This window comes from Puntigrus tetrazona, chromosome 7 (assembly GCF_018831695.1).
Source record: "Puntigrus tetrazona isolate hp1 chromosome 7, ASM1883169v1, whole genome shotgun sequence".
Lineage (NCBI taxonomy): Eukaryota > Metazoa > Chordata > Actinopteri > Cypriniformes > Cyprinidae > Puntigrus > Puntigrus tetrazona.
In genome coordinates, this window is record NC_056705.1 from 1,907,403 (window position 1) to 1,921,316 (window position 13,914).

At 34.0% G+C, this 13,914-nt stretch overlaps 1 protein-coding gene across 2 annotated transcripts; it reads right to left on the reverse strand.

The window, feature by feature from the left end:
* Window positions 1-70: 70 nt before the first annotated feature.
* Window positions 71-13,640, reverse strand: LOC122348468 (anoctamin-6-like). Of its 2 annotated transcripts, XM_043243926.1 has the most exons (20): window positions 13,230-13,640; window positions 11,806-11,873; window positions 11,456-11,578; window positions 10,509-10,577; window positions 10,000-10,278; window positions 9,812-9,925; window positions 9,060-9,175; window positions 8,838-8,972; window positions 7,998-8,103; window positions 7,793-7,853; window positions 6,508-6,653; window positions 6,344-6,421; window positions 5,563-5,797; window positions 4,336-4,505; window positions 4,151-4,248; window positions 3,432-3,562; window positions 1,981-2,186; window positions 1,697-1,908; window positions 1,192-1,297; window positions 71-1,099 (listed from the first exon to the last, which is right to left on the reverse strand). In XM_043243926.1, exons 1-20 carry the CDS (start codon window positions 13,306-13,308, stop codon window positions 893-895), a joined length of 2,739 nt encoding a protein of 912 aa, XP_043099861.1. In that variant the 5' UTR covers window positions 13,309-13,640; the 3' UTR covers window positions 71-892. The 2 variants fall into 2 exon arrangements, with proteins under 2 accessions (XP_043099861.1, XP_043099862.1); XM_043243927.1 differs by lacking the exon at window positions 11,806-11,873 and having other exon boundaries at window positions 13,230-13,635.
* Window positions 13,641-13,914: the final 274 nt, after the last annotated feature.

The window sequence follows — 13,914 nt, forward strand, 5'->3', positions numbered from 1 at the left end:
GCAAGTAATACAGATAGATAGCAAATTATTTAAAATAATGCATGTTTCCTGAAATTATGTAAACATCATGTACATCATCAAATATTTATTGTTTTATATAAAAATGTTGAGGTCGATATGTGCAAATAACATGTACTTGTATATGTAAACATTGTATTTTACAAATTGGTAAAAAAAAAAAAAACACTGGTAATATTCACAAACATACAGAGCATGATGTCAGCTGACCCAAAACAATATTAATAAAAAACTTAATTTATGGCATCTTATGCTCATATTATTATGTGCAACTGTACCATGGTACAATGATACTATCCAAAGTAATACCTTATTACCACAATAAACCTTAATTATAAACACCACATTCAGCTAAACAAATACCATAGTACATGATTGTCCAAAAAACATGGTTACATTTTTTGTTAGTATAGGTTGATTAAAAACTAATTAAGTGCTCTGCTTGTTTTATATAAACTCCACAAAAAATTATTTGTCAGCATAATACTTATAATAAAAATATCTTTAATCGTTTTACCAGATTATGCACAATAGTTCAATAAAAAGTGGTTTATCTGGTTTTGATAATATATAATATTTAACAATATGCATTGAACAGATTGTCAGAGCCTGTAGATTTTTAGTGGCCATCCACAACAAACTGAAGCTTATATCCCATAAAGAGCAATTTCTGAAAATATTAAACTTAGTGGTTAAACATCCTGCTCCCGTTTTCTCTGCAGCAAGTGAATATCCTCATTCAGACACCATCAGTGGCTGCTAAAATGAAAATGAATATGCAAACATTCTCGGTTGTGTTTGAGGTTTAAGTCTGATATGGGCTGTGGTTCAGGCGACGGATGTCGTTTCAGGTGTGAGTTGGCATTTTAAGGCTTCACAGTTTCAGATCCAACTCTGGTTCTTCAATCTCGAGTAGCAGATTATCAGTGACAGGTTTCATGAGCTCCTTAAACTGTTTGATGTTGGTTTCATGCAGGATGACCTGCGTCAGGTAACGCTCTCTTTTGATCTGCTCCTTCAGAGCTTCCGGCACATCCGGGATCATGTAAGACAGCATGAACTTGGTGAAATAAACAATGTGCTGTGAGGAGAAGAAAAGCACATATTTATAACAGATAAATATAACAGATGTATTAAGATATCATTAGTTGTATATCACATCTAGTAACTTACTTCAACCACAATCATAAAAGCCAGTTTGGCAGCAATAACGTGCCAATAATATATGTTGTGCTCATATTGATTGGTATGACTGGGAGGATTCCTGAAATCACGATATCTGAGAACATAAGAAGAGTCGTATAATATATATCCACAGTCACAGTTAAAGAACAACAACTGAACTTGAACAATGCAGTTTTGTTTAATAAATAAATAAAATAAAAAAAAAAATATTTAAAAATATTTATAAAATATTTTTATATACAAAAAAAATATATATATATATATATATATATATATATATATATATATATATATATATATATATATATATATATTTTTTTCACTTTTTCTAAATTACCATGTTGTTTATTAAATCCCAAATAACCAATTCATTCCCTAATAAACATGCAGAAGACAGCTTGAAGAGAGACAAGCTTATAAAAGAATAAGCAATTTAGCATAATAATTGAGCATTTTATTGCAGTTAAAAGCTGGTTATGTTTTACAAGCTTACCTGCATGTAGTAATGTTTCTGAACCAGTATGGCTTGATGCTTTCCTCCGGTCTGCTGTTAGAATTGAAGTGGTCAATGTCGAAGACGGACAGCGAGCTGTTGATGAAGCCTGTCATCGTGTGGTAAGAGCCATCTGAATAAGGACTGACAGAAAGCGCCCAGTAGTAAACCAGCCGAGGGATCATGTCAGAGGTGAAGGCAATGATGGCAGCCTGAAGGGGAAAAAACCAGAACGTGAGCTCATTTACACAAGATGCCAAAGCAACAACTTCCTCTCAACCTACGTTTGTGGCCACCGCTAGAATCGCCACCCCCTGCAGGATGGGCTGCCAGGCGCCGATGTCCTGGGCCTTTTCTGGAACGACCCGACGAAACTGAGTCGTGATCTTCCAGGCGTCCACGCGGATTTCACACAGGTTGTTAAACAGAGCCAGGAGAGGAGCCAATGGGAAGGACGCCACAAACAGAGTCACAAAACCAAACTGGATCACTGCAGACAAATAAACTGAAATATTACAACACCAAAAAATAAACGTGTTGCTAATTTACTCCACCCGAAGTTAAGGTGACTTAAATCAAATTCAAATTTTATTTGTCATATACACATACATACATGGTACGACATGCAGTGAAATGTTTTTACAACCGTCCAGCATCGGAATAGAAAAAAAAAAAAAAAAAAAAAAAAATATATATATATATATATATATATATATATATATATATATATATATATATATATATATATATATATATATAATAAAGAAGAAGTGTACAAAGTATAAAAAATAGAAAATAAAATAAAGTATAAAATATAAAACATAAAGTGTTATTAAAAAATATTTTCAGGTGATTTTCTGCTAAAATCTGTGTCTTTTGGTGATTCATAAAATGCAAGTAAATGGCTACCACCCTCCCAAAAAGTGTGAAAAAGGCACCTAATAAACTGAACATTATTTACAGCATTATCATGTAATGCAAAGCCTAAAGCAAACAGTCTGGAGTGATGATCGGTTCACAAACAAATCACTCTTTTAAACCAGTTCTTTAAAGTAGGACTGAATCAGTCTGAAACAGTTCACAACTCAAGCAGCTCAGATCTACAAGTTTCTCAATTTAAACTTTATTCATTTATTTTGGTTCTCATTGTTTAGGTAAGCCGATGAAGACTACTTTATTACTTTTATATGGTTTAGACATATAAAACATTTACATTTCACATCAATGTCGAGTGCTTTGGTCATTTATTTGTCTATATGTGATGTCATTGCATGTTTATGTAAACAAAATTGAATCAGTTATCTGAACCAGTTCACTGAAACAAACCGTCGGAAAAAAACTGGCTTAGGAAAAAAAACAGATTTTCCTGTTTGCTCAATTCTCTCAAAGTTTTAATAATGTTATAAATTATATGCAGTTCCTTGCACAGACCAATTGTTTCGCTTAATATATCATAAGGAGTCAAGGGTATTAATTAATTTGATGTTGACTGATATGCTTGTTTTGACTCGTAAAGAGCCGATAGCCATTGACTTGCATTTTAAAAATCACCAAGGACCACAATTGTAGCTAAATATCTTATGCACTGTTCTGCTAAAGAAAAAATTTACCTATATCTTGGGTGGCTAGCAGGAATAATTTCTAGCAAATACAAATGTTTGGTAAACTATCCCTTTCAGATAACTGTGTTGGTAATCAGCAATATTTCATGGTTCATTTGTGTGTAAAGTCTCACCCATCTCCAGATATTCATAAAACAAGCCAAGCTTTCCTATGGACTGGAGCTGATAGTCCTGTTCCCAGCGAGGAATCACTTTCTCTGAACCCACCTGGGTGCAATGACGAAATATCAGATTCTTCACCCACCTAGAAATACCAATGATGATTATTCAGCGCCGTTTTTAACTGTGCCAGTGGCAGCATTATTTTAGTGTCACTGAGATATTAGAATTCTTAGAAAGTTTAGTTCAGATTTTTGTTTGTTGATTCAGTTAACATTTATTTTATTTCAAATAAACTATAATAACCTTTATCAGGGCAGATAGTAAATCAATAAAAGACAAAAACACAACATAATTATTAAAATCTAAATCTTAATAAATACTTTACTACACCAACATCGGGTCTCACTAAAGTATTAAACTAATAACGCCTTTTTTAAGTTGAAATCACAAGTGAAAGCACAATTGCTAACAGCTACATACAAAAACTTCATAAAAAGGCCCAAAGCACATAGCAAAATTAATAAATATGATAAAAAATGTTTCCACTCACTCAATGTTTTCAGTAGATTTATTAGCTTATTCTAGTCATTTTATCACATTACTGTCTTCCACTGTCTAATGTACCTGCATTAATCTACACATGAATGTTGTTTGTTTTTCCAAACATAGGTTGACAGGTTGAATGATTTTCTGTGATAACGTCACTTTGAGGTTTGTGTGGGAAACTCACGGCAGTAGGACCTCCTGTATGTTGTTCCAGATGGCCTTTCCTGTCATAATGATGGACAGCTGTGTGGTCAGTTCGGTCAGACAGCCACCGGGATCACACTGAACACAACATTGTACATGTCACATTCGAGGAATACAGTTGTATATCAGTTCATGCAAAGTTTTCAGCTCACAGAAAAGTCTCACCTCCTCGTTGCGGAACATACCAAACCAGTAGACGGGCTGCCCCGGATAGCCCACCACCTTCCCTTTGAAGAAAGCGATGTAGAAGCAGGACGAGTAATAGTTCACAAACTGAAAGAGGAACATCTTCAGCGTCAGGCTGTTCTCGTACTCTGTTTTGGTCCGCGGCAGCTCTGAAACACAGAGAATGAGCGTTCATGATAAGCAAGTCAGGGTTTCCTTAAACACGGGTTTGCGAGCTAATAATGAATCAAATGATAAAAATGACAAATTGCAAATTGTTTACCTGCATGCCATGAGACCTTTAACTCGCATTAGAGAAACATGAACATGCAAATTATTATTATTGTTATCAAAAATTAAATTAAAGAAAAAGTGAATGGAAATATTGCCTGTGCAACTATTTTAAATTGAAGTATTGAAGAAATAAATGACTAAATAACAACTGAAATAAAAATAAAATCTTAGTAATAATATTTAAATAAAAAATAAATATTAAATGCTAAAGATTTAACTAAACATATTCAAGTAAAATAAATATAGTGGCTTATAAATAATACAAAAAATGCAATAAATAAATTCTTTAAAATAAAAATGAAAAAAACATGCTAATCAGGGTTCTTTTGTAATGGAACATAAAACTACTAAAAATATTTGTAAAAGAAAAAAAAAAAACGTTGACAAATAATTTTATTACTATTTTGAGTCAGATTTTATTTTCATGTATATTTTATTTTTATGACTTTTATGTTAATGTAGATAATTTTACATCGAAGTACTAAAATTGCCAACTGCAAATAAATGAAAAGTAAACATGAACTAATAAAAAATATAGAATAAAAAAAAAGGTTTCAAAAACTAATACAAAATGTTTAAACAAAGAAATATCACTAAAGCAAACATATTGCTATATTAATAAAAATGTAATTATTACATAATAAATAATATCATTCAAGCCTATGTTATACTTTCCGTGTGCTAGGGTTCACTATTGTCCACGTGACGTAAATATTGTCTTGGAGAGGCTCTGTGTGGACATCTGCGTGCATCACATGTTTGTTTACTGTTCAAGCCTGTATTGAGCATGTATTGAACATGCAGTATTTTGTAGTATAAATACAAGGAGTCCAGACTGCCCACTTGGAAAGTATAACCCAGGCTTCAGAGGGATTCAGCGGACAAAAACTGATGGGAATCAGCAAAGTAGTGCGAGTGAAAGGGGTCACTTACCGAAGTCTGTGATCCAGATGGCCACTTTCTCATAGACATTGTTAAGAATCATGATGATGATGAAGCTGATGATGGAGGCCGTGATGGACGTGGCCATCTGAGGGGTGACATACTCTTTGAATGGCTCCAGCTCCTTAGTATACTTCAGATCAGAGCGCAGCTTCGCAGAAAAATTGATGAACATCGACAGGCGATACACGATCACACCGACCACCGACGCTATGATCAACAGAACCTACGACAAAACCATCGGGCAGACAGATGATGCTTTAAAGCTTTTTACATGTGTGATGTGATATCAGAACACGGCTCTACGAAAATTAATTTTTTCCCCATTTTTTTTTTTTAATAAAATTTTTTGTGTTTTAATTATTTTGTGCACCGATTAGATTAGACTACATTTTTTTTAGATTTTTATATATTATTAGATTAGATTAAGAAATTATTCTTAATTCTGTGTTTTCCTTTTATTTTCTGGATTATATTGTAATGAGTCAAAAAAATATAATAATAATAATAATCATCAGACATAAAACATCACATTTTTATAATAATTCAATAAAAATTAAATAAACCCTTACATATTTTTTTTTTTTTTTGAGGGGGTTTTTACAACAGAGGTACTAAACAGAAGTTTAATTCTAAAATCTTGGATATAATTATGGATTATAAATTTTGTTATTATTATATGGGAATACCATGGCATTATTACTTTGTGTTGATTTTTGGATGCCCTTTTAAATATTTAACTGCATGTACAAAAGAGAAAGCTCAATATTACCCAGAATAACACAGTGCTGATGCCACACGACACTCTCATGCACTTCCCGCAGGCCGCAAAGTGCACCTTCTCCTTCTCCTGTACAAAAACACACACAAGCTCTTTGTTAAATAAAAACAATTAATTGATCTGAACAGAGGCGCTGAATGCACTGAAACTCATGCCTGTGTAACAGGGTTCACTCTCTCATAGGTGCATTTGGCCTCGTATTCGGGTCGAGGCTGTTCCTCCTGCTGAAGAAACTCCACCGTGTCCCAGTCGTGCTCCAGTTCGGCCTGATAGCGCTTCCAGAACTCCAGAAACAGAGTCACTGTTAAAGGCAACACATGTAGCATCCTAAATGACAAGATACACAACGGTACTGCACTACAACATTACAGTAATACCCGGAGAGCCCCATTAGTTAATTCTAAATGAATGCATTAAAGGGATCATGAACAACATCTGTACTGTTCTCTGGGGTCCACTTATAGATTAAAATAAAAAAACATCATAATTTAGAAGCAATAGGCTATTTTCTGGCCTTTTTTTTACTCTCTGAACACTCAGCACATATGAAACGATCTTTTAGTTACTATCTTTCTGAAAATCCTGCTTCGAACTGTGCCTTGTTTGTACATAAACCCGCAGTAAAATAACAAAGGGCCGAGTTCCTACTGACGAGGTCAGGCACTTGATGACTTATTATGCTGAAAGATCAAGAGATATTTGGCTTCTCAGTTCATGACCCCTTTAAAACTAAACAATGCATTTCTTACAGTATTCATTCAAATTAAATTAAACGTGATTCAAAACTAATAATGAAAACTATAATAGCATTAATAATACAACTTAAAGTATGTTAATATTTTCATTTTTATGAAAATAAATAAATGGTTTAAAATGACAAATCTAAATTAAATTAAATTATGAAAAGCTTTATTTGTCACTGTTATGCAAAGTGTTAAAAAACTAAAGATTTTAATATATTGATTCATTAAATATATTAATTCAGTTTGCAAAATTGTTTATTTTAATTTCATAAGGTTTTGCTAAAGTTGTAGAGTTGAAAAGTAGTTTTTTTAAATAATATTTTGAATTAGTTTTCACATTTTATAATTTCCATTTTCATTTTTGTTCGATTTAGTAACTTTGTGTTTTTGTCATCCTTAGAAATTTTTCTTATTCATTACATACATTAATATAATACATTTTTAACATAATATAATATAATTTGTTTTTAGTTTGTTTCACTTGTTCATTCGTGTTAACTGTTGAAGGTAACTAATGTCAAAAAACTATGCCTTAATGTATAATGTTACCAATGAAACAACAAAAGCTTTGTTGAAACTACAAACATACTTATGCAACAGAAGGTTTAACAAACATGAGCATAAGCTGCAATGTGGAGCAGGCTTTCTGCCAGCAGACAAAGATTTGGAAATATTAGCAGCGTATGGCATAACTCACCCCAAACAGACATGAAGATTGCAAACACTAATGTCCCATAGTTATCGAATATACACAGTCTCTGTGGAGGAAAACCAATACAGAAACACATTTTCAGCTTCAGAGCATTTCGCAAACCAAACAAACAACAGTTAAATCTTAGATCAGACTCCAAATCCCACAATCCTCAGAGGGCAGGCTGTGGGTTTGTGTGTCTCTGACTCACTTTAGATGACTCACACGTGGTGTTCAGCCTCCAGTATGGACATATTTTATCACACTGCGGACACATAACGATTTCTCCACCAATCTGAGGGTCACACACCTCTTTGCTGCCAAAAAAAGTGTTATAATCAGTCAAAATAAAAAAAAGTGCATGAGCCTTTTTCAGGAAGAACCTATTTTTTTTCCCTAATACAAACTGCAATAAAAATTTTCTTTGTTTATTTATAGGGATGCAAAATTCTGCTGGGTATCTGTAGGTATAAAGACCCAATTTATACAATGAATTACTATTACATTTCATAAATTTTATATTTTATATTTTTTTGTTTTCTACTAACAATAGTACAGTACTGTTAGAGGTATTCTGTATTTATACAAGGTATTTTAATACACTGTAATTTATTTAATTTATTTGAAGTTTTACTATTTAGCTTTACTTGATTTTTAATTTATTTATTGTAATTTATTTAATATTCAATTTTGGCCAACATTTTCTTCATACATAAATAATGCTATATAATAATAGAAACAGCAAACATATATATAATGTTTAATAGTAATAATACTGACAGTTACTATATTTTTACTAAATAAAAATTATTATGTAATTTAATAATAACATTAATATTTCACTTTAATTTGGACAAACTTTATTAAACTGCAGTGATGCTGTACTGTTAGAGGTATTATTTATTTATTTTAATACAATTTTATGTCATTTATTATTTTTGTTTTTATATTTTTAAGTTTCTGACCAAATGTATTATTTTTACAAAAAAATTACTATTATAATTATAATTGCTATTATATTTTTTACTCAAAATAAAAAAGTCTGCTGTACCTCCATGTGCTGCTCTCTCTAGTCGTGTATCCGTATATGAAACAACCCAGTCCGACTGCAGCAGCAAGAGTCAACATGACCGTGTAGAAACCCAACCAGGCAAAATAGATGCCGACCTTTTCACCAAAATACTTCCTGAAAGCAGAGGAGCATATTAACAAGCTCATCCGTCCAGAGGAGACCAGAAGAAAAAACAGAAGTGTCATAAACACATGAACACACCTGATCAGATCCAGCGGCTGCATCTTATAGAAGCTCTTGGGATGAGCCCACTCATTATACAGCAGAAAGCGCTCGTTAGGGCAATCCGGCTCTTTAGATTTCACATTAAATCTGCACTGTTACAAAAAAGTAAATCGATAATCAGTTATCACTTTAGCTCCTCTATAGAACAGTGGCCAGAAACGTGCAATTCTGGAAAAACTTCTTTTCACTTTTTCAACACCTTTGTTTTTTCCAAAGAAAAAAGTGATATGACTTTATCTTATAGTATTCTAGACTGATCAACTGAATGATAGACACTATCATGAATGATAGACACAACAAAGGTGATCTTTTTGCACTGCCTGTAGATGATCATAAATAATAAACAATAAACATACAAACATACATTTCACACTGGGCCGTGATCTTACAACATTCACCTGATATCACATTTTCTTAAAAAGAAGAGAAATAAAACAAGAACGCAGAATTTGGCTTCATCCACTGTTCCCACTGCCTCCATTAGTTGATGCTTATTTCATTTCAAGTAAAAAAAGGTTTTATATATATTTTTTTATTGTTTACATAATATGTGTGAATGTTTATAATAAATACAAACACATACATGTATAAATTTGAAAAAAAAAAAATTATTTATACATTGTTTCATGCCAGATTTTCTTTTTAAATTGTTTTTCGGTGCTTTTGACATTTCATTAGTGTGTTACCAACATTTCATTTTATTTAACCAGCACACGGACAATACTTACATCATGTAAGGGATACGCAGCCTTGTACACGCCTCCATCCAGCAGCTTACTGATACCAAACTTCTTCACGTTTCCTTTAATGTCATACGGCGCTCGGCAGAGGATGTAGTAGGCCTGAAATACACAGCATATCAGTAAAACACAGCTGAACAGTGAGACACACAGCAACTCTGAGCCGCTCAACGCACCATTCTGCTTCTCATGGCCGGCGTGAAGAACTGCTCTCTATCCTTCATGCAAAAACACTTGAGCTGGTCCTTCCTGAAAGGAGCCGTGAAGTAGTCGGGCTCCTTGGCGATGACGTCCTCGCTGGGGTAGAAGTGGTGCGTGAAGCAGTTGTACGCAGCCGACTGTTGAGCCAGATCGTTGGCCTGAATGGGCAGTTTGATGTGCAGGACTTCAGCGTAAGTGCACAAAACCTCAAAAGGCATGTGCACTTTCACATAGACGAGCTTCTCGTCCATTACCTAAAAAACAGAAGGAGGAAACTCTCCCATCAGCGCTACAGGAAGATGTACGTGCCGTCAAAACAATAACATTCCTGCAGAACATAACAGCAGGTTCAGACAGGACTCGCAGTATCCTTCCTGAGAAGTCCATATTTACAGGTAAAACCGATAAAAACCAGGCACGAGGAATGCAGAAACAAAAAGAAAAACATCTCTACAGAAAGATGCTGTGCGATTAAATGACTTACGGATTGTGTCGCCTCCAATTCCACACCCATATTCATCAGGCTTCCTTCAAAGAGCTCTCTGCGTCTCATCTGGACAATAATTGAGGAAAAAAGAGGCAATGTAGATAAAAAAAGATTTTGCATTTGTAATCAAATATCACACATTAATATTGTTGGGGGGTTTGGTGGCATACTCCCTCCGTGAAATGTTAGACTTACATGTGTGCATTTTAAGATGTTTTAAGGCTCATAAATCGGATAATAATATAAACTTAAAACCAAATTAGTGGGCAGTAGTAGCATAAAGTATTTTTCATCTCAAACATGAGAATCAAATTAAATGTGAAGATATAGTATATAATAGGGTGATCATACGTGCCATTTCCCCAGGACACGTCCTGGCCAGGATTTCTATATCGCCTAAAATATCTACGTTTTGGCTTTGTTTGCGTGCAGACTGATCGATTTATGACATTGATTCCTTGTTTTCACTCTCAAGGTACTCTGAATCAAAGCAGTACAAAATCCTGGCAAGGACGCACGCATCCTGGGAAAATGGCAAGTATGGTCAACCTAGTATAAAAAAATACAAAGGTCCAGACCTCGGGGACTTCAGTACTGGGTACGGCCCTGATTATGAACATTCCTTTTCTTTTTTTAACAGCAAACAACATTTTATAAAACAGGCATTTAAAGAGCAAGTTTTTTTTAGAGAGAGCCAAAGGACTTTGGGATTTAAAAAAAAAAAGAATTTGCCATTCTGAAACATAAAGTTTACAAAACTGTGGAGTTTAGCATTTCTACTCCAACTTTCTTAATGTGGAAAAGAAACTACGCTAGTCATTGGCTCTTGTCTTCTTTTTTAAACTGTGTATCTTACGACCTATCCCTTTAAAATAATTGTTCAGATTACTTGTAAAAGGTCAGAAGATGAAGTAAATGAATGTGTGAAAGTGACCTTGACTTACTCTTCTCCTCATAACTGAGCGTTTTTTCTCAGATACATTTTTAGACTCATACACCAAAACAAAGTCAATCCTTCTCTTTCCATCGTTGAAAAATAGTGAATCAGGGTTACCATTGAATTCAGCCTGTAAACAGAAAAGGGATGTTATAGAAAGCTCAAAATCATCTCCATTTAGTGGCGCAAAGAACTAAAAAGTCATAAAAGTTCCTTAATGAACTGAAATACTTTAGATAAATGTTCCACTTATAAACAATGAAACTTGTTATGAACTTACAATGTGTGTGTTTGTGTGTGTGTTTTGTCTAATAACATTGTCCTATGTTTTTCAAGGTGAACTGAAAAGAAACACACCCGTTCCACTTTTGGCACAGCTTGACCTTTTGGCATAGATTTGTATGTTGGCAACTCTTCAGAATAAACTGAAAAAAATAATAATAATTACAATAATGGCAGCATTCAAAAGCCAAAAGTGTGATTTTTTTTTTTTTTCATCAGCTGTTCGTTATTCTGGCGGCACCCATTCGCTGCAGGGCATTCATTGCTCAGCAAGTGATGCAATGCTACATTTCTTCAAACCTGTTTCCATGAACAAACAATGTCATACACACGCTGGATGGCCTGAGGGTGAGGGTGAGGGCATTGCTTTAAACTGAAGCATCAAACATTATTACACTCAAACTAATCAAACTAATTCACACACAGCATGGGAACACTTTGGAATTCTCTGATTTGATGTTTACTCATAAGGGAAAACCCAACCAAAACAAACCAGCCGGAGAGCAAAGCATAATGGGAAAAAATTAACTCAAGTCAGATGTTGCTTGACTGAGCGGAAAAAGTCTATAGCAACGGCCCAAAAACAGTCTGTACAAGGAAAACTCATCTGTCCAGGAACATGTGACGCCTCCACAACAGACTCCCATTCCGGCATGGGAAATAAAACCATCCATAAAACACACACTAAAGCAAATCCACAGAGTATTTCAGACTTTTCTGTTTTAGATACATGTGTGTATACTGTTATCGATACTGTTTTATATATATATATATATATATATATATATATATATATATATATATATATATATATATATTAATAACAACTGTTATTACTACAAGAATTATATAAATTCATGTAATGTTTTGACTTTTAGTGCATGCATATGCAGTTAAGCAACATCTTTCACGTAGGCCTTTGTTGTTGTTTTATATGTCACTTCAGAACATTCTGAGAACATTCAGAACTAAGATTACCAAAATGTTTGCAAAACGATACAATGTTCCCTCGAGTGTTCACATAACCAAGAAAAGCTTGTTCAGGAAACATTAAAAAAACGTTTTAAGCAATGTCAGCAAAACGTTCTTAAGAGTTTATTTTTTGTTAGCAGGGTAAACATGACTGAAGATACACACAATAAACACGTGTATGCAATTAATTATTATATAAAATATTACTAATATCACTTAGGAGATAGTTTAGATGCCCATTTAGAGGACAGTGATGAGATATGCAACTGGTTAGGTCGTGGGTTGTTTTTTTTTTGTTTTGTTTTTTTTGCGTTTGTTTCTTTTGTTTTGCGTTTTACATAAATATTCACTGCTTATGTTGAATTATTTTGGACGCATTATGTATGTTATCTCTAAAATATGAATTCTGATAAGCTCAACAGACCTGCTGGAGAAAAAAAGAAAGTCAAATGCCCTCTTTTTTCGGAGTCTTGTAAAAGAACAAGCTACAAAGACAGGAAAAAACAAGTAAAGATGCTGAAACTCACCCAAATCTGTCATCTCTATGTCTCCGTCCTCTGCTTCTGAGTCCAGCTCAAGAATGTCATTGTCTTCTGCTTCACTCATCTCTGCGACTTTAAACCCTTCACAAACTCCTCAGAAATCAACGCGACATGTAACAGACACAAATCGAAGTCTATACAGCAGAGATGAGCTACAGAAAAGCTAAATTACGCCTTAAAGAAATCAGAGAAAGCGAAAGAGCGAACTGCGTGAAGTTTCTCTGCCAGTCTGAACTCGAGAGAGTAGGTGGGGTCGGAAGAGGGTTTTTGGGGTATACGCTGTCAGGCATTGCATAAACCTTTGTGGTTGCACTTGATGTTTTCTTGGTTCCGCTTTTGTAATAATATCTGACTTTATAGTTCGACTTCTGGTTTGCGCGTAGTTTTTTGACTGTATAATGGTAGGTATTTTTACATTTGGTAGACTGTACGTCAAGTCATAGAATATGTTTTTCTGTCACTAGCTTTTCATCTCGCTGTTTAAACAAACAACTCTGTACCGTTTTAGAAAATTATTAACTTCAAAAGACAGAACGCATTTGTGCACAAGGGACACTTTTTGTGTCTTTGGTTCACACGGAGGCATTTGAGTGACGGACGCGCTGCTTTTTCGATCATTTTGATCCCTATCAGATGTTTTATAATCCATAAATGCGTATGTTGTCATTTT